Consider the following 24,532-nt stretch of genomic DNA (forward strand, 5'->3'; position numbering starts at 1 on the left):
TGGTTTAGTTTTGGTCCTGGAGTGTTAAGGCACAAGGCTGTGGAGGAAGGAGTGACGTGATCAGATTTAGAATTTGTACTGATCACACCTCCGGGTATGAGAGAGCGAAAGAGCCCAAGGGGAGCAAGAGAGGAAGCAGGGTGACTGTTGGTAAAAGGCTGCTGCAGCTGTTCAGGCAAAGATGACAACAGCTAGGGGGTCTCAGAGGCATTGACAAGTTGACAGATCAAGAGATAGCAAGGAGATAAAAAAAATACGAGGTTTCAGGAGGTGATGAAGGATCAGAGTCGGGGCGTTGGGGGAGGTGTCAGGAGCGACAAGGTTTCTGGACTGACAACAGGATGAAGGATGGTACCGCCTCAGAACATGAGGACAAGATCAAGCCTGGGAGATCTCAAGGTTTGATATCTTTGAGACTCCAAAAGATACCAAATGTGCAGGTGGATATACTGGGTTGATCGACGAGATGAGATGTACAAAGAAATGGCCCTACAACAAGGCAGGAGGTTCTCAGGGCTTAATGAGGGAGATGATGTAAAGGGCTGGAATGTCCAGAGAAGGGAGAGCTCACTTCCAGTTGGAGTGAAGGCAATCAGGAAGGCTGCAGGGAGGAGGTGATAAGTAGGGGGAGGGCACGAAGGACAGGCAGGATTTAGGCGTACAGAACAAGAGATGGTCATCGGAGGGCTGGACATGGGCAAAGACAGAGCGGGGGCAACAACGAGCTGTTGGGGACCTGGTCACCATTCAGGATCTCCAACCTGCCCCTGTCCCCCACCCCAGCTCTTCCTCTTCCTGAGGGCTCAGTCTGTGGACTCACGAGAAGCTGCTTTTTCTGTGCATGCTCCTCCATCTTCTGCTTCATGTTCTCCTTCCGCTGCTGCCGGGGTAGCTTCTCCACTTCGGACTTTACCTGCACCAGAGACAGCAGAGCTTTCAGCGAGGGCACCCTACCCTCCCTACAAAATAAGCCGGCAACTCCAGAACCAGGCCAAGGGCACACAGGACAAGGCCCAGCTTTGGGGGCACTTGTCCCCCACCCTGCTCTCTGCCAAGCTCCCGGGCAGGTGGCACCTCCGAGTCCACTCCCGTGGGCTGCTGCTCCAGCTCCCTGACTCCTCCAGGGCGGCGAGTGCTGTGTTTGGCTGCTTGGCAATGCCCCCCCCCCACCCGTCACTTCTGCTGATATACCAGTACCTCTGTTTCCTTTAGAGTAGTATTTTTCAACGTTTCATTTTTTATTCTTGTCCTTAAAAAGCTTTTTAGACATTTCCTTCCTAGCCACCCCCTCCCATAAAATACAGTGGTAGTTCAGTGGTAGAACTCTCACCTTCCATGTGTGAGACCCAGGTTCGATTTCCAGTCAATGCACCGCATGCATTGCCACCACCTGTCTGTCAGTGGAAGCCTGCATGTTGCTAGGACACTGAACAGGTTTTAGTGGAGGAGCTTCCACACCAAGATGGACTAGGAAGAAAGGCCTAGTGATCTACTTCAGAAAAATCAACCAACAAAAACACAATGGGTCACAATGGTCTGATTTGCAACCAATCATGGGGATGGTGGAGGACTGAGCGTTTTGTTCATTGTGCATCGGGTCACCATGAGTCAGGAGTCGACTTGACGGCAGCTAACAGTAACATTATCTGTTCATGTGCTGTGGCCTGTTGACATAGCAAAGTTACTTCCCGTCCTTGTTGAGAATGTATGCTTCAGGGAACCATCCCTCCCACGCTCAGTCCTTGAGATTTAGGTGTGGCTGACACCCTCTAGCCCCATCTGGGCATACAATCCTGGCCTGGTCAATCAGCATAGTCTTCACCCCTGGCATCAGGGATTGGCTCAGAGATGAGCATGTGGCCCTGGCTGGGCCAGCGAGAGCTGCAGGACATTTGCTGGGGCTACTGAGGAAAACGCGCTCTCTTTCACCTGGGGTGGCTAAGCTGAGAGGATGTAGGCCAAGAGCCAGTAGAGGTTCCCTTGTAACTCTTGAAGGACTGCCTGAGACAAAATCTACATAGGGGAAGCAATGCCAAGAGATGAAAAAGATGGATTCCCGGTGACGTCAGATGCCAATACGTTTTCTTTCTTCTTTATGCCAGCTGGAATTTGCTTTCTACCTTTATAATAGCAACACTGACTGATAACGGTAGGAACTGATTTTCAGGTTTTGTGGATGGGAAACCTGAGGCTCAGAGAGGTGAAATGACTCATTCTGGGTTGCACAGCTAGTAAGCAGCAGAGCCGGGGTTCTAACCCAGGCCATCTGACTTCAAATCCATGCCCTGCCCACTCCCCTGCATACTGGAGGCCCCTGTTGTGGGCTGAGGTCCTGAAGCCCTCAGTCACAGTCACAGTCCTGGACTCCTGTTGCAGCACTGCATGGCAGGAGCTTCTGAGGCCTGCGGGTGGGGGGGGGGTGGGGGGTGCGCTGACTGACTCCAAGCCCCTCACCTGCTCCGAACCAAGCTTCTAAGCACCTGTTACAGGCATCTTTAGGCAGGCAAGGGCAGGCTGTGGGCTGGGAAAGTAAGGAATGGGCTAAGAAGGCCTTGTCCTTGGTGGGGGCACAGCCACAGGGTAGATTTTTAGTCTTCCTTAGCCTCTCGCATACATGAAGAGGCATCTACACACTGAGATGCAGGCCCCAAGCAGTATGGGGAGGCATGTGCTATATCTGTATCATGGAGGCAGGGTGCGGGGAGCAATGCACATGCCCCTAAATCAGGACTCTGTTAACATCTCTGTTGGACAGTCATTTGTTGACTAAGAGCAGTGGTTCTCAACTGGGAGTGATTTTGACCCCCAGGGGGCATTTGGCAATGTCTAGAGACATTTTTTTTTTAGAGACATTTTTAGTTGTCACAACTAGGAGGGTGCTACTGGCATCTAGTGGGTAGAGGCCAGGGAAGCTGCTAAACATCCTACAACAAAAAGAACAGCCCCACAAGAAAGAATTATCCAGCCCCAAATGACAACACTGCCAAGGTCAAGAAACCTTGATTAAATGATGTCCTGTGGCCACGTCGGTTGTTAACAAAGGAAGACGGAGCCCCAAGTGATGCTGGGAGCTGCCAGATGGGTACAATTTTCTTTCTATCTGTCTCTCTCACATATTCATTCTTCATGTGGGAATTCAAGTTCATTTTCATTAATCAATGTCTTCCACAAGGTCAAGTCATCTTAAAATCACTGATTAGACTGGACAATAAAGGTATCAACTGAGACTCTATTAGTGATACTTTTTTATCCTTTTAGTCCAACCACCTTGAAAAGAAGTTTGTATAAAAATAGTAAGGAAGGATAACAGAAAGTCAGGAATACAGACAACAGCAAACACTTGCATATATCTATTAGTATATGCCAGGCTATTCCAAGCGCTTTACATATAATAGCTCATTTAATTCTCACTACAATCCTTTGCAGTAGGAACTACTAATAAAGAGACACAGACAGGCAGAGACAGCATGCATGGGTTGTAAGGCACCTGGGAAGGTGTGAGTTCCTCAACTATCTGAGGAGCTCTGGGTGGGGGTCAAGGGAGAGAGTGGGTGTGCTGGATTAGGCCTGGAGATGCTTTTCTCTGAGACAGAGCCCTTAATATCAAGTCAAAGCCCTCGTTTCTAGATGGGTAAACTGAGGAACCCAAGCAGAACCCCAAGTATTAGATGCCACACACTGTCAAAGTTCAATGTCAGCCTTGGAAACCTTGCTGGAAACCTGCTGGCAGTGAGAAAATCCAACTTTGTTAAAAGCAGGCTCTCGTAAGGGTGAGGGACCTTTATCCACTTCTACATTTCCTACCCCAGGCGCCTTGTCTGTTTTCCACTCTCAATTCTCCACGATTCCTTCACCCTTAACACACACAAAAGGGGTATGTATGTGATAAGGTTGGGGGCCAAGAAGAGAAATGGCATCTACTGAGCAACTATTCTGGGGCAGACATTAGGTCTAATGCTTAACATAACCTCCCCCCAGAAAAAAAAAAACAAAAAACACAAACAAACCCACTGCCGTCCAATCGATTCTAACTCATAGTGCCCCTATGGGACAGGGCAGAATTGCCTCATGGGAATTCCAAGGCTGTAATCTTTACAGAAGCAGACTGCCACATCTTTCTCCCGTAAAGTGGCTGGTGGGTTCAAACTGCCAATCTTTAGGTTAGCAGCCAAGTACTTAACCACTGCATCACCAGGGATCCCTGCGCTTACCATACATCTAATTTAATGCTCAAAACATCCATATGAGAAATGTATGGTTAACAATAATTAACAAAAGACCAAGCTTCTGGCCATGGACCACTACCCTACATGATCTGGCCCATTTACTTCTCCAATTTCATCTTGTGGTAATCACCCCTTTGCCTTCTAAATTTCAGCCACATTGATTATTTTTTAAACTCTTTGTGAATACTCCAATTTCTTTCCATACCCCAGGACCTTTGCACGTGCCATCCCATGTTCCTGGAATGCTCTTAGCCCTGGTAGCATCCTTCTGGTCTCCACTTAAATGTCACATGCTGAGAGGCCTTCCCTGACACTCTAGCACAGGTCTCTCCATATATTTTCTAGTTTACCAGTCTATCTGCTTTCACAGCACATAAGCAGTTGGCAATTGTTCTATTTGGGTAACGGTGTACTTGCTTTTTTCCTGGCTTCCCTGGAGATTAATACCTCCTTTAAGTAGGGATCATGTCAATTTTGTTCATTGCAGTATCCTTGGAACCAAGTACAGTGCCACACATATAGATACTCAGTCAAATAGCTGCTGAATAACTCTCATATTGCCCAAAGGCAAATGGGACTCGGGGAGGTAACTTGTCCAAAGCCAGACAGGTAGCAAGTTCCAGAGCCAAGACTCAACACTAGGCCTGATGTTCAGGCTTGTGCTCCCTGCATGAGCTGGGGATATGTCTGATATCAGCTCCCCCACAGCTCCCAGCCCACTTGTCCATCTCTCAGCACCAGGGCCAGGACTAGGGTGATGGGAGTGAGGCACTCGCCTTGGACACAAAATTTAAGGGGATGCCAAAAAACTCAATAATCAAGATAAATGATATTTTTAAAAATCAAAATTAATGCAAAAAAAAATTCACAATGAAAAAAATATCAAAGCAGTAAATAAAGACTTATAGTACAGCACTATTCATAATAGGTGGAAACAACCCAAGCGTCCATCAACAGATGAATGGATAAACCAAAAAAAGGTATTATTCATACAATGGAATATTATTCAGCCATAAAAAAGAATGTAGTTCTCATACATAAGATATGGATGAAACTGGAAAACATTATGCTGAGTGAATTAAGCCTGACCCAAAAGGTCAAATATCATATGATCCCACTTACTTGAGATGTTTAGAAAAGACATGTGCATAGAGACAGAAAGCAGGTAAGTGGCTACCAGGGCCTGGACAGAGGGGAGGATAGGGATACTGTTTAAGGGGTACTGAGTTCTGTCTGGGGTGATGAAAAAGTCTTGGAAATAGTGGTGAAGGTTACACAACATTGTGAATATAATTAATGTCACTGAACTGTATGCTTTAAAGTGGTTACAATGGCAAATTTATGCTGTATATATTTTACTACAATTATTGTTTAAAAAAAAACCCATGACGAAGAAAATATCAAAATGTTTCCCCAGCCTGAGACCAGAACAACTAGATGGTGCCCGACTACCACCACAGATCACTCTGACAGGGATCACAATAGAGGGTTCCAGACAGAGTGGGACAAAAATGCAGAACAAAATTCAAATTCACTAAAAAAGACCAGACATACTGGTCTGACAGAGACTGGAGGAAACCCCAAGATTATGGCCTCCAGACACCCTGCTAACTCAGAACTGAAGCCACTCCCAAAGTCCACCTTTCAGCCAAAGAATAGACAGGCCTATAAAACAAATAATAACACGCCGTGAGGAACGTGCTTCTTAGTTTAATCAAGTATACAAGGCCATGCCCAAAAGCAAAGACAAGAAGGCAGCAAGGGACAGGAAAACTGGATAAATGGACATAGTGAACCCTGGGGTAGAAAGGGGAAGGGGGAGAGTGCTGACACATTGCAGGGAGTACAACCAATGTCACAAAACAATTTATGAATGAATTTTTGAATGAGAAACAAATTTGCACTGTAAACTTTGACCTAAAACACAATACAATTAAATACATATTTATATATCAAAATGTTAGATAAAGACAGGACCCAATCTGGTACTTGCATGACTCAGCCTTATCACCCCACCCTGAACCCAGCCCTGTTAGATAAGTCTTAACTTCAATTTTGATATGTTTATCATGAATTTTTAATATTAATTTCTATTTTTACATATTGCATCAAAATATTATTAAGCTTGATACTGAGAATTTTGGCACTCCCTTAAATTTTGTGCCCGATGTGAATGCCTCATTTGCTGTACCCTAGCTGCGCCCCTGCTCATCTGGCCAATGGCCTGGCTCCCAGAGGCAGCTGCCTAAAGCCTACTGGATGTACCAAACATCAAGCCCATCATGGTAAAGTCTGCGAACTGGGCTGTAATTGAAGGCCCTAGGACTGTGGCTCACCCTTGGAGGCAGTTCATCTACTGCTGTCACTGGGGGATTGGAAACACTGGATTGGTCCCCCTGCCCTGGCCTTCCCCCTTCCTCTGTCTGCCTCCTTCTTCATGAGAGTACAGAAAGGAAAGTATGGCCCAGCCCCTGGGGTCCGGTTTCACAGAGGGAGGAGTGGGCTCTTCTCTGGAATATGAATGCCCTTCCCCAGGGTGGGTAGAGACGATGCCTCCCTCCCCTTGTCTCAGGACCATTTGGTTCTTCCAGCTGTGAGGGGACACAGGCAGAAGAGGCATGTGGATCCCAAGCAGGGGATCACTGTTTTGGGAGAAGAGAGGGTATCATGTAGCGGACTTGCTGTGTTTGCACATCCAGCACCCACGCCTCTTCTGGGAAACCAACCAAAAACGAAATCCATTGCTGTCAAGTTGATTCTGACTCACAGTGACCCTATAGGACAGAGTGGAACTGCCCCATAAAGTTTCCAAGGAGCGCTTGGTGAATTTGAACTGCCGAACTTTTGGTTAGCAGCTGTGGCCCTTAATCACCATGCCACAAGGGTTTCCCACTTCTGGCAATAGCACCTCAAAATCCCCTGAGCCACCGTCCCTTCCTTCTTCCCTGTGCTCTTTCAGCTGGTGTTGCTAGGCTGGGAGGATGCAAAGGAAGCTGGCAGAGGCTACATGGCAAGGCCTACCAGGAATGAAGGCAACACAGGAAAGCAGAGAACAATGGATGGAGAAGTGGCTCCTGACAACACAGTTGACACCTGGGTCCAGCTCTGCCTGGACTTAGCTTTTCAGTTACATGAGCTCTCCAGAATCCCCTGTTGTTGAGATGAGGTTTTGCTGGGGGTTCCATTACTTGCAGACGAGAGTCCTGATACTCTGAGACCCCCCTGCCACAGCCCAGCATATACTCACCTCCTTCTTCATCAGTTTGAACTGTTCCTGGAACCTGGCGTAGTCCCGCTCCTGGTCCAGGCGGATCCGCTTGGCCTCCTCCCGACGGCGTACGGCATGCTCTTGCTCCATCTTCTCCACTTGCTGCTTCTGCTGACGCTCCAGGTTCTCCAGCTCCACGTCAAAGTACTTCTTCTTGGTCTGGAAGGAACAGAAAGGGGAATTCAGCAAAGTCACTTTATACCTGGGAGAGAGGTAGGGGAGAGCCCAGAGCCTGTGCTTACACTTGGGTTTGAGTCCCAGCTCCAGCACATCTCTGCTGCGTGACCTGGGTCAAGTGATTTAAGCTCTCTGAGCCTCAATTTCCTCATCTGCTAAAGGGAGACCAGACCATCTCCCTTACAGAGTTGTTGCATGGTGCTCAGTAAAGGTTATTTCCCTTCTAGAAGCTCCTCTCATGTGACTCAGAGGATCACTGCGATCTTCATGTGATTCTGTGTTTACAAGTCAGTGCTCAATGAGATTTTGAAACCACAGGGATTGGGCAAATGTCCACTGCCCAGTCATTCCCAGTCTGCAGGACTCATCTTTTCCCACTTACATTGATTTCTTGTTCAAAGCGTTTCTGCATCTGCTCTAGCTGTAGCTCATGCTTCCTGCTCAGCTGGGTCTGGTTCCGATGTTCTTCCTTCTGGAGCAGCCGGAGCTCTCGGAGTTCCTGGCGCCTGCAGGGTTAAAGGATGTGGACATTTCAGAGAGAGATCACATAATTCACCTGAGCAGACTAAGGGCTGGAGCGTGGACAAGCGTCACACAAGTAGGGGCAGAGGCATGACTAGAACTCAGGCCTCATCTGACATTTAGTGACAGATGAAACATTAATAATTTTAATAAATAAAGAGCACTTACAAATCAATAAGACAAAAAGAGCACCCTAATAAAAAAGTGGGTTAGAACACGGACATGAAACGGAAGATGAAAAAAAAACATTATGTCTAAGTTAGGCAACATTAAAAAGAAATACCATTTTCTTTAAGTAGGCAAGATTACAGTGGAAACTGACACTTTCGTATATTGCTGATAGTTATAAATTGGTACATCTCTGAAGGACAATTTAGCAATATGTTCATGCCTTTTGACACAGTAGTTCCACTTCTGGATATTGAATCTGAAGAAACATTCAGAGATACAGCACACCATTGAATAAGGATGTTTGTAACATTAGTTGTAAAAAATTGGAAACAAAGGTCCATCAGTTTAGATCTAATCAAAGAAATTAAAATGTATCCATATGACGGAATTCTATACAATCATTAAAAGTCAAGTCTTAGACTATCTATGGGATCAAACTAGCAACAGCAACTCCAAAGGCTAGATGGGAAGCTGAGGAGGCAGGGAGTTTGTTGATGGAGGAGGAACAACTCAGAAAAGGAAGGTGAGAATGGTTGCACGACTCAAAGAATGTAGTCAGTGTCACTGGACTGTACATGTAAAAATTGTTAAATTGGTGTATGTTCTGCTGTCTGTATTTCCAACAACAACAAAAATAAATAAACTATTTTAAAAGACCAAGTCTTAGGAAAATATTTAATTACGTTGTGAAAACGTCTATTAAAAACACAACAACTCCTTATGAACAGATACAGAGTGATCTCTAAGTGAAAAGAGCAAGCTGCTAAAGAGTGTCTAAACTGCTACCCTCCCATCTGTATAGAACACAAGACGGGGAATATATGTGTGTGACTAAGTACGTCCAGAAAGATATATGAGACAGTATTACTCAGGGAGGGGAATTGGGTGGCTGGCAGGAAAGGGAGGGAGGGGGAGTTTTTACTGTTTACCTTCTTCTATTTTTGGAATTTTGAACAAAGAGATTATATTACCTATTCAAAAAATAAATACAATAAAAATTTGACCTACACCACATACTAGGACTTACTTTTATAAAATTACCTTAATCTTGCACTCACAGAAAAAGTACGGGCAGGATAAACCCCAAAGTGGTAACTGGGCAATTCCATTAAAAAACTTGATGTATCATTTATATAATCAGAAAAGAAAAACCAATTTAAATGCTGCAGAAAGAACTCAGCCTCCTGGTTGTGAACCAGGAGCTCCCTGGAGATCTCTTGGGATTAAGTTGATGAGGCCTGGGTTCTAGTCTAGTGCCCACAGTCTGTACTGTAGGTGCCCACTCCCACCCCAGCTGGCCTTCCTCTCGGCCCTGAGTGGGTATATCTGCCCCTGGAACTACCCACCATAATGAGAGGCTGGGCACATTCTCTGGGGTCTGGGAGGCCTTGTTAGGATCTTAGCTCTGTCAACTTGCCAGCTGCAGGCCTTGCGCAGACACCCAATCTTTGTGGGCCTCCACTGCCTCATCTGTAAAATGGGGACAATAATCTCGACTTCTCAGGTTCTTTGGGGGTTGAATGAGGTGATGTAAATAGGGGGTGAGGGGGCAGCCAGGGCTCCCCAGCCCTTTCTACACCATATAAAGAAGCTTCTATCTGAGCCTCTGCTTTGCTGGGATGTGAGAAAGTAGGGGTGACTTATACAAATGTTAACAAAGAAACAGAAATCTTAACCCTGGAGAAACCAAGGCTTAGAGAACAACTGGCAAGTAAACAAATCAAGGAACACAGAGAGAAGAAGGCAGGCAGCCAGGTTCTGACATCACCTCCCTGACCCACCTGAGTTCTCACAAGGGCAGCTGTTGGACAGGCAGGCTAATATCTTAAGAAGGAATCTGCACAAGCAATTTTAGGAAAGAACAGGGGGAACTCTGACCCACGAGTTTCAATCTGGGACAGGGATGAACATGTTATCACATGATTCAAAAACCTACATGTGACCCTCCTCCTCAAAAAAAAAAAAAAAAGGTTGCCTTTGAGTTGACTCCAACTCATGGCGACCCCATGTGTGTCAGAGAACTGCAATAGATATTTTTGAAAGCAGATTGCCAGGTCTTTCTTCTGAGGTGCCTCTGGGTGGACTGGACCCTGCACATGTGAGCCAATCCTCTGGAAATGCTAGGATCCAGGCATTACAGGGGCGTGGGCCGCGGGGAATGATCTAAGCCTCCACGCCCCTGCAGCCAGGCACCCAGTTTACAGGACGCTCAGACCTCCAGCCCGCAGCACACAAGTAGGGAAAGGCTTGTTCTTCCTGAGCACCTCACCTCCACCTGGGCTGGGTCTCACCTTTCCAACCTGAGTGGCACACAGCTCCTCCTCTTAAAGAGGGGTCCAGTGCCACGGCCAGAGGGCATCACTTCTAGGTGGGGTATGGGGAATCTGGAATTTCAACCCTGGAACCTGAACTAACCAGAGGGGAGAGGATAGAAACCCAGGCGCCGAAGTCTGAAGCTTGAGGAATCCAAGGCACCTCCCAGGTTACTGCTAAAATCAGAAGGTGGTATTATCGGGCAAGAGCAACCCCTGCCTAGCCTCCCCAGCCCTCACAGGAGAGGACACAAGTGTGTGTGTGTGTGTGTGTACACGTGCATGCACATGCAGAAACACCACTAACCAACCAACCAACCAACCACCCAACCAGTCAACCAGCCAAACAGCCAGCCAGCCAGCAGCCAGCAGCCAGCCAGCCAAACAGCCAGCCACCAACCATCAAAAAGCCTGCTCTCATCCTTCTGGCCCCTAGAGGGAATGAGTGCTCCACCGTATCCTAAACTGCCTCTATCTGGCTTTGGAATCTTTGTGCTTTTTAAAAATATGAACGTGTGTGATGTTCCAAAAAGTTTGCTCCAAACCAATCAAGAATTTACCCTGCAAAGGCCTGGTCTTGGTAGAGCTGGGTGGCTGCTCGGCCTCCCTGACTGGTATGCCCTACCCTGCCACCCCTAGGAGGCATCTGGTCTGGTTGAAAGTCAGTGAAATCCTTATACAAACAGGTCTGGTGCAGTGGGGTGAACAGTGGCCCCTAAAGCGTTGTCCACCTCTTAAGCCCCAGAATCTGGGAGTGTGACCTTATTTCAGAAAAGGGCCTTTGCAGAGGTAATTTAGGACCTCAAGATGAAATCGGCCTGGATTATCTGGGTGGGCCCTAAACCCAATGACAAGTGTCCTTGTCAGAGACAGACGTAGGAGAAGACAGAGAAGAAGGTCATGTGGGACTGCGGTGATGTGGCCGCAAGTCAAGAAATGCCAGCAGCCACCAGAAACTGGGAGAGGCAAGGAAGGATTCTCTCCTAAGGACTCTAGAAGGAGCGCAGCCCTGCTCACACCTTGATTTTAGACTTCTGGCTTCCAGAACTGTGAGAGAACAGATTTCTGTTGTTCTAAGCCACCAAGTTTGCAGTTATTTGTTGTGGCAGCCACAGGAAAATAATATACCCAATCATAATCTCACCTCTACCCCTTCCCAACTGGGTGACCTGGAGCAAGTAACTTAACTGCCAAGAAACAGTTTCTTCATTTATAAAATGGTGGAAGTAGGGTATCCCTAAGGAAGGCTATAAGGAGTCCCTGGGTGGCACATGGTTAAGCACTTTGCTGAGAACCAAAAGGTTGCAGCTTGAGTTCACCAGAGGTATGCTGGAAGAAAGGCCTGGCTATCTACTTCTGGAAAATCGGCCATTGAAAACCCCAGGGAGCACGATTCTCCTCTGACACACATGGGATCAGAATCGACTCACCAACTCACCAACTTCTGTTTTTTGTTGGTTGGTTGGTTGACTTGTTTAAGGAGGGCTGTAGGGGAGGGCATTGGTGGTTCAGTGGAAGAATTCCTGCCTTCCATGTGGAAGACCCAGGTTCAATTCCTGGCCAATATGCCTCATGCCTGCCACCACCCATCTGTCCGTCGAGGCTTGTGTGTTGCCATGGTGCTGAATAGGTTTCAGTGGAGCTTCCAGGTTAAGGCTGACTAGGAAGAAAAGCCTGGTCTTCTACTTCAGAAAATCAGCCCATGAAAACCGAAATGGATCACAACAGTTTGATTTTGTTATATGTGAGTTGGGGGCTGCCTTGACAGCAGTTAACAACAAACAGGGCTATTACAGGAAAAGATCAACTGAAAAGCACAAAGCACAGTTCCTGGCTTGTAGGTTCTGCCTCACACCTTCCTGCTCGGTCTGATCCCTCAGTAAGACTCACTGGTTGTGCCTCCAAAATGTATGTCAAACCCAACCACTTCTTCCCTTTCCTGTGGCCACTGCCCTGGCCCAAGCCCACAGCCTGACTGTCCTGGAAGAGGGCCAAGTCTCCTGGTCTCTCATTCCCCTGCTCCCAGTCTTGCCCCCTCTACAGCCCAGGTTGCACAGCAGCCAAAGCCATCTTTAAAAAGGGACAGCAGAGCTGGTCACTCTCCAGCTGTTACCCTCCCTTCTCCGCTGCACCAGGAATAAAAGCCACACTCTTTCACCCCAGCCCCACAGGCCCTACATGGTCTGGGCCCTGCTGACCGCACTGACTGCATCCCCTACCCTCTCCCTCTGACCCTTATACCCCAGCCCTGTCCTTTCAAGGCCTTAAACAAGCCAAGGGCCACTCAGCAATGGCAGTCCCCTCTGCTTATCTCACCCTCCAGGCTTGGCTCAGAGGGTTTCCCTCAGAGCAGCCTCTCACCACGCCCTGCCCAGCCTAGATGGTTGCTGTCATGTCACCCAGAAATTAGCCTGTGTAGTGTGCGTTGGCCCATTAGGTGTAATTTCCACAAGGGCAAAGGCCTTATCTAGTTGGGTCATTGCAGTATCCTCCAACCCCAGTGTGATGTCTGTGCTGCTGTAGGGGCTCAGTTACTGTTTGTGTTTGGGATGGACAGATGGGCAGACAGGTGATGGGCAGATGAGCAGGTGGGAGGGAGGATGAGTGGATGAATGGATAGATGAATGGATGAGTAGATGCATGGATGGACAAACAGACAGATGGGTGGGTAAGTGGATAGATGGGTGGATGGCTGGCCAGCATGCAGGATCTCAACCAAAACCAGTCTCCTTTTGTCTCCTGGATCTCCCACTTCACGCTACAGACAGATAGCCCTTAGGGCCACGCTGTGTACCACACATCCCCCTCACTACCACCATCAGTGGCTCTTCCCAGACTCACCGGAGAAATCTCATCTCCTCATCCTTCTTCTCATCGTCACCGATGATCTTGGAGGTGGTGATGCTCACCTCCACGCCGTCCACCACAAACTTGCGTGTCCGCTTGAGGGTCTTGTTGTACAGCTTTGAGTCCTGGCCGGGAGATATCATTAGGCAAAGCTCAGCATTTCAACTAAGAATCCACAGCTGATATGGGGGGAGGCCCGAGCCCTTCTGGCCCCCCAGACTCGGCCCAGCCCAGGGAGGACATGGCTGTCCATCACCCCTCTCGCCTCAAGCTTCTCAATACAAGGGTCTGAGTGTCTGAGCATTCCCTCTTTCCTTTCCCTGGTCTTGGCCTTGGAACACTGCCCTGATGCCTCCCCATCTCACTGCCAGCACCCCGCACACACAGGCTGTGGTGGCAGAAAGGGCAGGGTTCTAATCCTGACTCTACCGCTTTCTCTGTAACCTGGGCAGGTCCCTTGTGCTGTCTGAGCCTCAGTTTCCTCACCGGTCAAACGAGGATAGTAATAGTACTTGCCTCACAGGGTGGTTATGACAAGTCAATGAGATAATGCGTAGGGATCACGCTGTGCAGCACCCAGCTCATGGCGATTGTGATCCCTGATGTTTACTATTACAGGACCAGAATCTCTTGTCAGCAATGCCAAAATCCAACGTGGAAAATCAAAAGTTACTTCATAACTGACTTGGCAGGAAACCTGATCTGACCTCCTATTTGGAACTGCCATGAGATTACTCCTCATCTTTACCTTTGACTATGAATAATTGTACATTTCACATGTTGTTGCTTACAGAGTGATGCCTGGACACCTGGAGGTGTGAGATAATATACAGCGCCCTTCAAAATTCTGGATTCTGATTAGGGTGAGGACCTGTGGCCTGCAGTGGTCTCATCACAGCATCTCCCCTTGCGTCTGACTCCTTGACTGGCTTCTGAGGCCCCTCCGGCCCTGCATGTCCAAGAGAGGAGATAGACAGCCAGGGTGGCTCCAGGCAGTCGGTCTCTGTACCCTCAAATCTGCTCTGACCCCCACTCCTGTTCAGTGGAGATGAGCCCACCGGTCTTGCATACTGAGGGTTGGGCCCATCACTACACTCTTCTGCCTCCTCCCACAGCACCTCACCCAGGACACCTTGGGGACAGGGCTTTCATACTTGACTCTATCATACACAAGTCACATGTCCTAGGACTCAGGTCGAAATGGGTCAAATGAGCGGCGAGAAATAGAAGCCGGCAGGAGAGGAGGGAAGAGGGAAAGGGAGGCACCGGCAGCAGCTCTCAGCAGAACTGCTTCTGGCCACAGGGTTTCATCTCTAAGATAACAGGCTTCTACTGCAGGCCAACAGTAGATGCAGCTGCAGGGGCTCATCAGAATAGCCCGATCCACTGCAGGACGGCCAGCACAGGAATGTTCTCAACACCCTGCTCTGGGTGGGGCTGGCCTTTAGCACAGAAAAAAAAGGTAAAAATGACCTTTATTTACATTTAGAGTCCTTTTTTTTTTTTTTTTTTTTTTTAAGGCTGGAGAAACTACCCTAAAAGAGAAATGGATGAAGCTTATGAAGTTCAACAAATTATACAGCTGGTGTGCTATTCCATTGTGTGATTTACAACAGGATAATCCAGGTTGGGGAATTACACTACCGTGTCTTAAGAAGGGAGTCCACAAGTAGTGCAAATGGTTACTGCCCTCAGATGCTAACCAAAAGGTTGGAGGTTCAAATCCACCCAGAGGCAACTTGGAAAAAAGGCATAGGGATCTACTTCTGAAAAATCAGCCATTGAAAACCCTATGGAGGACTTCTAAGTCAATTGGCAAAATAATTCTATTATGAAAACATTCTGCATCCCACTTTGAAATGTGGCGTCTGGGGTCTTAAATGCTAACAAGCAGCCATCTAAGATGCATCAGTGGGTCTCAACCCACCTGGATCAAAGGAGGATGAAGAACACCAAGGTCACATGATAACTAAGAGCCCAAGAGACAGAAAGGGCCACATGAACCAGAGACCTACATCATCCTGAGACCAGAAGAACTAGTTGGTGCCCGACCGCAACCGATGACTGCCCTGACAGGGAGCACAACAGAGAACCCCTGAGGGAGCAGGAGATCAGTGGATGCAGACCCCAAATTCTCATAAAAAGACCAGACTTAATGGTCTGACTGAGACTAGAGGAATCCCGGCGGTCATGGTCCCCAAACCTTCTGTTGGCCCAGGACAGGAACCATTCCCGAAGACAACTCATCAGACATGAAAGGGACTGGATAGTGAGTAGGAGAGAGATGCTGATGAAGAGCGAGCTACTTGTATCAGGTGGGCACTTGAGACTGTGTTGGCATCTCCTGTCTGGAAGGGGGATGGGAGGATAGAGAGAGTTGGAAGCTGGCAAAAATGTCACGAAAGGAGAGACTGGAAGGGCTGACTCATTAGGGGGAGAGCAAGTGGGAGTACGGAGTAAGGTGTATAAAAACTTATATGGGACAGTCTGACTTGATTTGTAAACGTTCACTTGAAGCTCAATAAAAGTTAATAAAAAAAAAGAAAGAAAACCCTATGGAGTGCAGTTTTACTCTGACACGCATGGGGTCACCATGAGTCAGCACTGACTGCAGAGAAACTGGTGGTGGTGGTCTTAAGGTGGTTTTCATGTTGGGTCTGGGGGGGCAAGGCCAGTCCCCCGGGAACAGGGAATGGGGTTTTCCTGGAAGGGAGTTGCCTGCAAACTATACCAGAAAAAGACAGATCCTGAGACAGGAAGTAGAGACTTGGTAAAGGGAGAACATTCTCATCTGGACCTGGGCTCCAAGGAGGGCCAATATGCTTCGTGGTGCTGCTTGGTGGGTGGGCACATTGGCTCTAGGAAGCTGCCACCATAAGGGGTCCCGTCAGGATGGGCTGGGCAGGCAGGTGCAGACTGAGATGGCATGGGCACTACTCTGTCACCACTCTTAGGTCTTTTCAAGAAGAGAAAGGACAGGACACCTGTCCCTGAGAAGGTGCTGGGTACCAATGCCGCTTATACATAAGAGCTGCTGTCCACACTTGTCCTAGTGACCTGTGGAACCTTCTGTTCCTCAAGCTCATTGTTGGGCTAGCTGGCTGCTTCTCCTCCTTCCTCTCCCTTTCATTTAGCAAATATTTTTTGAGTATCTGGTGGCACAGTGGTTAAGAGCTATGGCTGCTAACTAAAAGTTGGCAGTTTGAATCCAGGGGCTCCTCTGAAACCATATGGGGCAGTTCTACCCTGTCCTGTAGGGTCACTAGGAGTTAGAATCAACTCGACGGCAACAGGTTTTTGGGCTTACTGTGTGGTTTTCACTGGTGACACAATGAGGGGGAAAAAAAAAAGAGAGAGAAAGAGAAATTATAGTACTTTCCCTAAAATCCATAGTGGAGTGAAGCCTCAGTCAAGTGGCCAATAGTGAGTTTAGGAACATTCTAGAATTACTAAAGTGGGTGGAAAAGGAGTCAGCCCCTTATAGCCAGTGAAGGAGATGGAGGCTGTAGCTCGCACTGGGAAGGCAGCAAAAAGAGTTAAGAGCATTGAGTTGGGGTCTGACCAGCTCCTCCACTTCCTACCTCCATGGTCCAGCTCCCAATTTTACTAAGCCTCCATCTCCTCATCTGTAAATTGAAGCGATGAAGCATGTAACAGTGTTCACCTCAGGTTGACCCCTCAGGCACACTGGCTATTGTCATCCGCAGTGTTACCGACCTCCAGGAAGGCCGCTATACCAGAAAAGAAAGCTGTGAGCCCTTTCCTCTCATTGAATCTACCAGTCATCAGCTGAACTACACAGCTGACCCCATAGGATGACCCCTGAAAGCCCCAAATAAAAGAACTTCTACTTCTAGGATTCTCTCTTCTGAATTTTACCTAGGCCTTTAACCAAACTTTGGAAACCCTGGTGGTGTAGTGGTTAAGAGCTAAGGCTGCTAACCTAAAGGTCTGCAGTTTGAATCCACCAGGCGCTCCTTGGAAACTCTATGGGGCACTTCTACTCTGTCCTATAGGGTTGCTATGAGTCGGAATCGACTCAACGGCAAAGGGTTTGGTTTTTGGTTTAACAAAACTTTGAAATTTAAACCCAAACCAGGAGGGGTGGGGCTGAGATGGTGGAGTAGTCAGACACTTCCTGCGGTCCCTCTTACAACAAAGACCCAAAAAAACAAGTGGCTCAATTATACACGATACAAGCTAGGAGTCCTGAACATCAAAGGTAAAGCTGAGGAATCGGAATGAGTAGCAAGGTGAGGGAGAAACAGTTCAGAAGCAGCGAGGAGTTGCCAGGCCTGACCCAGTGCGAACCGGCACCCCAAAGGATCATTCCGCTGGTGCCCAGAGTGGTGAGGCAAGTAGTGGCGTTTGGGACTTGTTTTCCACAGTGGGACAGAATGAGTGGCGGATAGTCTGCTCAACCCTCCAGAACAAGCAAGAAGCAGCCGTCAGTTGGCAAAAAGTTAAGTACCTGTGTTTAACCTACCTCACGGATCCAAAGATACCCCTTCGGGAAAAACCTCCCTCCCACTTACCTGCTCCCTTCTCGCTCTGCGCTGGGTCCCAGCCAGCTATACCCCCTGGGACTGAAGAAGGGCCCTGCACTCACCCTGAGCCATTTTCCCAGCCTTGGAGAGGGAATAAATTAACAAGCAGGGAAAAAATAATCTGCCGGCTTCTCTAAACTGGGAACTCAGGGCAGAAACAACTCCTTCACCTGGGCACAGACATAAGGGGTCCCAGGACTTTGAATGCCTTCACCCCTGCATAGACTTGTGTGGGCCCATTTCAACAGCGTAGGCCCTCATTAGCACAAAACAACAGAGTATATACCTGAAGTCTAACTTGTTTTAGCTATATGGTGGAGAGGCAGGTTCTTGACATTTGACACTGCTCTGCCTATTAAGCAGGGTCCTCACCTACCCACATCAGGGGCCTGAGGACTGGTGGCTCCATCCATGCCACCTAGCCACCCACAACAGGGGTCCAAGAATAAGTGATGCCTCCCAGTCCTTACAGCCAACAGCACCGGGTACCCATAGGCGGCTGCAAAACCCATCCACCTACATGCTCTAGGGAACAGGGACACGCTTTCCTCTCAGACACTCAGGGGTGGCTGTCAGCCCCCTGCCTTGCTCAGCACGTGACCCCCTACTGCAGCCTGATACCTGTGCCTACACCAATCACCCCTGCTCATCTAGGGCTGTAGGTGAGAGCCTGTACTACCACTTGGTAACTGATTACCTGGATACCTGAGCTGAATCCATACAAGAAAAGTGAATGGACTCCTGGGCTCACATACCTAGTAACAGCTCTAACCACCTGGTGACAGGATGTTAGAGCTTCAAAGGCACCAGTAATCAAACTAGCCCACACAAGCAGCCTATTTGGGCATAACAATACAAAACAAGAAGCTAGGACACAGTAAGCAAAGATAAAATAAATACAGTAACTTATTGATGAGACAAAAGTCAATATCAAATCACATAAAGAGGCAGATCACAATGACTTTCAGCAAGCTCCCAAAACAAAGAATCAAGAAATCTTCCAGATGAAGACAGCTTCCTGGAATTACCGGAGGCAGAATACAAAAGATTAATATACAGAATTCTTCAAGAGATCAGAAAGGAGATCAGGCAAAATGGAGAACAAGCCAAGCAGCATACAGACAAAGCATCAGAGGAACTTAAGCAGGTTAGACAAGAGCATAATGACAAATTTAAAAGGCTGCAAGAATGCATAGAGAGACAGCAAACAGAAATTCAGAAGATAACAATAAACCCAAACCAACCACTTGACATTACTAAGTCCCATACTGAACCCAAATATTTTGGAGATTAAACTACGAATCAAACTGTTGCTGTTAGCTGCCAACAAGTTGGCCCCGAACTTATGGCAACCCCATGCACAACAAGATGGGACCACTGTGATCCATACGGTTTTCATTATCTGATTGTTGGGAGTAGATCGTCACAACGTTCTTCCTTGTCTATCTTAGTCTGGAAGCTCTGCTGAAACCTCTTCAGCATCATAGCAACACACAAGCCTCCACTGATGGATGGTGGTTGTCATTCATGAGCTGCATTGGCTGGGAATCAAACTTGGGTCTCCCGCATGAAAGGTGAGAATTTTTCCACTGAACCACCACTGTCCCCTCTAAGAATTGAACTACAAGTTCCTTAAAGAAAAAGCAACTCTCATGAACCACTTCAAATGGAAGGTAGCTGCTAAACGCTTTCTAAAACCAAAGCTGGTCAGAAAACACCCTGTAACAATCCTGTTCCAACACTCTGGTGCGGGAGGTAGAATTACCTTAATGGACAGAGAGCCTGACTCTTTGTTCAGGGACAGGTCGGTGGATAGGGAGGTGCTGTAGTCCATGCCCTCGGAGATGGAGAGGCTGCCACAGCCTGAGTCCCTCTCGGATGGGCCTGGAGCCGTCTGGGTCGGGGGCTCCAGGCTGCCATTGGCCAGCTTCTCATCACCCAAGGTCTCCAGGGCGCTGCTGTTGGGCCGGTTCTGGCTTGCCTTTTGGGACCTGTTGACTGCTGGACTGAGGTCCCCCAAGTCAGTGATTTGCTTCTCCTCAGCTATGTGAATCCTGGCATCCATTGACACTGGCCGGGACTTCCGCAGGGGTGCAGGCACAGCTAGGCCATTCTCATTTCCAGGGGCCACAACTGGGGGGCTAGTGGCTTGGAGGGATCTGTCCCCAGAGGGCTCGCTGCAGGGCCCATTCACATTCTCCTGAGGCTCGATGGGTGTTGGCAGGGTGGAAGATGGTTCTTTGAGAGGTTTGTCGGCATCAAGGCTCAGCTGACTCACTTCGGAAGGGTTCCGGGTGTGGGCCCCCTGAGGCTTAAAAAAAAAAAGAGACAGTTAAGGCCATGCTGCTGTATGTCCAAGGAAAGAGTCAGAGACACAGCAGGATTAGAAAGTCGGACCTCGACAAGGTGGTGTGGGTTACGACCAAAGCAAACCCAAACCAAACCTCCTGCTATGGAGCCGATTCCGACCCACAGTGACCCCACAGGGTTTCCAAGGCTGTGAATCTCTACCGAAGCAGACTGCCACATCTTTCTCCCACAGAGCTGCGGGTGCTTTCAAGCCCTTAACCTTTCAGTTAGCCGTCAATCACTTTAACCACTGCACCACCAGGGAAGTAAAATAGGTATCAGCCTCCAGTAAGCCACACTTCTCCCCACTCCCTATTGCCTAACCAACAACAAAATTACTGCTTGTTTTAAGGAATAGGAATCTGATTGTCTCTAATCTTAGCTTCATTTAATAGCTATTATTCCTACTAGAAGGAGTCCCTGGGTGTTGCAAATGGTTAATGTACTCAGCTGCTTACTGAAAGGTTGGAGGTTCAGGTCCACTCAGAAGAGCCCTGGAAGAAAGGCCTGGAGAACTACCTCTGAAAAATCAGCCACTGAAAACCCTATGGAGCAGAGTCCTACTCTGACACCCAGAGGGTCACCATTAGTCCGAGCCAACTCAACAACAACGGGATAGTTGGCAGGCTGTATCCCTTCTGGGAGTGGAGGTGATCATGGCCAGTGTAAGGCCACGGTTTTAGCTCGTGTCCTATCTAAGGGGGCAGCATCTACTCGGCTCCAGCCAATTACGACAAGGCGGAAGACTGGGCTTACTGTGGCCAGATCTTCCAATTTTTCAAGAGAAGCTGAAAATCTAGATTTCTACTGACATCTGAAGACTTTTAGATAGCAATTAATTCAAAAGTCATCAGAATTGTATAAAGTCCAAATAAAACCTATCTGGGAGTTGGAGTCAATCTGCCAGCTACTAAGTTTTTTTTTTTTTTTTTTTTTTAAACATTTCATTGTGCTTTGGGTCAAAGTTTACAGAGCAAATTAGTTTCCTGTTCAATAATTTATGCACAAATTGTTTCTTGACATTGGTTGCAATCCTTACAATGTATCAACACTCTCCCATTTCCACCCTGAGTTCCCCATTTCCCTTTGACTGGTTTTCCTGTCTCTTCCTGCCTTCTCATCTTTGCTTTTGGGCAGATGTTGACTTTTGGTCTTGCATAGTTGATAGTTCCCTCATGGGCATTATTGTTTATTTTATAGGCCTGTTTATTATTTGGCTGAAAGGTGATCTCTGGGAGTGTCTTCAGTTTCAAGATAGAAGGGTGTCTAAGTTTCACAGTCTTGGGGGTTCCTCCAGTTTCCATCAGACCAGTAAGTCTAGACTTTTTCATGAATCTGAATTTTGTTTTACATCTTTCTCCTACTCTCACTGGGGCCATCTATTGTGATCCTGGTCAGAGCAGTTGGTAGTGGTAGCCAGGCACCATCTAGTTCTTCTGGTCTCAGGCTTGTGGAAGCTGTGGTTCATGTGGGCCATTAGTCCTCTGGACTAATTGCTTCCTTGAGTCTTTGGTTTTTTTCACTCTCCTTTGCTCCAGACCAGAAGCGACCAGCGGTTGTATCTTAGATGGCTGCTTACAAGCTTTCAAGACCCCAGACATTACTCACCAAAGTAGGATGCAAAACATTGTCTTTACGAACTGTTATGCCAGTTGACCTAGATGTCCCCTGAGACCATGTCCTCAGTCCTCAAGCCCAGCAACTCAGTCCTGTGAGGTGTTTGGTTATGGCTAAGAAGTTTCTATGACTGTGCCCCTATGTGTTCTATCGTATATATGAATATATGTGCAGCAAAACAAATATGTATGTAGAAGTATCCACAACCTAATCTATATATGCATGTGGGTGCAGCTATTACGTTTTGAGCTTTGTTTTGTTTAATAGCGCTTTTGAGGGGTAGAGAGTACTGGAAACCTTGCTATTATGAAATAGAACACCCATTTCTTTGGGTGAAACACAAATGTCCCGCTTAATGAATAAAGTGAGAATCCATATAGCTACCCTCCTGGTCAGGAGTGGAACCTGCCACTCCCAGTGACAATCCTCTCCCTTTCCTCAACTCGATTTTGCATCTAGGTTCAATCTCTGGTGTGTGGTGGTGTTGAAAAAATCAGCCACTGACAGCCCTATGGAGTAAAGTTCTACTCTGACACACATGGGGCTGCCATGAGTTTGTATTGACTCAGTGGCAACTAAGTGCTCTTAGTTTTGCCTCTTTTTAAACTTTATATAAATGGAATTACACTGTAAGTACTCTTTGGGGTCCTTCTGGCCCTGGGTTTTGACCTTGGAGAAGGTAGTTACTAGAAGCAATTCCAATCCACATTCTTTTCTGCAGCTAGAGAGATGTATTCAGATCTATCTGCCATCCCCTGACCAGCACCTGCCTGAAACCCTTCAATGGCCCCCACTGACCTCATGTCGATGACTAGCCTCCTGGCTGTGGAGAACGAGGCTGTGATGACCACTTTCTGCCTCCCTCCCCATCGCCTCTGCCTGCCCCCTCCTCCTGGATCCAGGCCCAGGCAAGCTGCCTCCCTCTCTGACCGTGGTTCCTCTACTCCCTGCTTAGACCTGGCCCTGCTACCTATCCGTTCAGCCAGCCACTTTACTTCTCAGACCTCAGTTTTCCCATCTATAAAATGGAACCGTGGTTCCTCTCTGTTGTAAGCATCAGAAGAGATACAGGTACAGGTCTTACAGATGCCCAGCATTCTTGGAGGGGCTCAGTAAATTGTTGTCATTGTACTGATTCTGCTCCCCTCTTCAGAACTCCTTTTCTTCATCCCACGAGGGCGTGCACCAGCCTCAGGCTGCTCCCATGATTGATTTAAACTTGAGGAAGCCATTGCATGAGCCTGCATGGGACAACAACGTGGGCCATCTCTGTCCCTGCCCGGCAAGTCCAAAACCCTGCTTCACTAGGTACACAAATGTCAAGACAGCAAACCCCTCCTCCTAGAAGAGGCCCTTCACAAGCAGCTAGGCCAGAAGCTGAAAAGCACTTGCTCAGGACAGAATCAGGCCCACTGATGTGCTTGGCTTAGGGCAATTTTTAATTTCTTTTTTTAATTTTTATTGTACTTTAAACAAAAGTTTACAAATCAAGTCAATCTCTCATACAAAAATTTATATATACCTTGCTATATACTCCTAGTTGCTCTCCCCCTAATGAGACAGCACACTACTTCCCTCCACTCTGTATTTTCGTGTCCATTCAGCCAGCTTCCGTCCCCCTCTGCCTTCTCAACTCCCCTCTGGACAGGAGCTGCCCACACAGTCTCATGTGTCCACTTGATCCAAGAAACTCACTCCTCACCAGTATCATTTTCTATCCTATAGTCCAGTCCAATCCCTGTCTGAAGAGTTGGCTTTGGGAATGACTCCTGTCTTCAGGTAGCAGATGGTCTGGTGACCATGACCTCTGGGGTCCTTCTAGTCTCCGTCTGGTCTTTTTTTTTTTTAATTTGAAGTCTGCATCCCACTGCTCTCCTGCTCCCTCATGGGTTGTCTGTTGTGTTCCCTGTCAGGGCAGTCATTGGTTGTAGCCAGGCACCATCTAGCTCTTCTGGTCTCAGGCTGATGTAGTCTCTGGCTTACGTGGCCCTTTCTGTCTCTTGGGTTCATAATTACCTTGTCTTTGGTGTTCTTCATTCTCCATTGCTCCAGGTGAGTTGAGACCAATTGATGCATCTTAGATGGCCACTTACTTGCTGGTGTTTAAGACTCCAGATGCCACTCACCAAAGTGGGATGCAGAATGTTTTCTTAATAGATTTTATTATGCCAACTGCCCTAGATGTTCCCTGAAACCATGGTCCCCAAGTCCCACCCCCCCTCCCCCGCTACACTGGCCTTCAAAGTGTTCAGTTTATTCAGGAAACTTCTTTGCTTTTGGTTTAGTCCAGTTGTACTAACCTCTCCTGTACTGTGTGTTGTCTTTCCTTCACCTAAAATAGTTCCTGTCTACTATCTAATTAGTGAATACCCCTCTCCCTCCCTCCCTCTCCACTCTCGTAACCATCAAAGAATATTTTCTTCTCTGTTTAAACTATTTTTAGAGTTCTTATAATAGTGGTCTCATACAACATTTGTCCTTTTGCAACTGACTAAT

At 47.7% G+C, this 24,532-nt stretch overlaps 1 protein-coding gene across 1 annotated transcript in view; it reads right to left on the reverse strand.

Moving 5' to 3' along the window:
* The window catches only part of STK10 (serine/threonine kinase 10), a 162,216-nt gene that overhangs the window by 20,840 nt on the left and 116,844 nt on the right, over positions 1 to 24,532 (reverse strand). Inside the window, exons 9-13 of the mRNA XM_049874319.1 lie at positions 19,836 to 20,381; positions 13,518 to 13,648; positions 8,054 to 8,177; positions 7,474 to 7,653; positions 821 to 913 (exon numbers count right to left, since the gene is read on the reverse strand). Coding sequence (XP_049730276.1) covers positions 821 to 913; positions 7,474 to 7,653; positions 8,054 to 8,177; positions 13,518 to 13,648; positions 19,836 to 20,381 — 1,074 coding nt within the window. The remainder of the gene's footprint in view (positions 1 to 820; positions 914 to 7,473; positions 7,654 to 8,053; positions 8,178 to 13,517; positions 13,649 to 19,835; positions 20,382 to 24,532) is intronic.

Source organism: Elephas maximus, chromosome 2, assembly GCF_024166365.1.
Source record: "Elephas maximus indicus isolate mEleMax1 chromosome 2, mEleMax1 primary haplotype, whole genome shotgun sequence".
In the NCBI taxonomy this organism is placed as follows: domain Eukaryota; kingdom Metazoa; phylum Chordata; class Mammalia; order Proboscidea; family Elephantidae; genus Elephas; species Elephas maximus.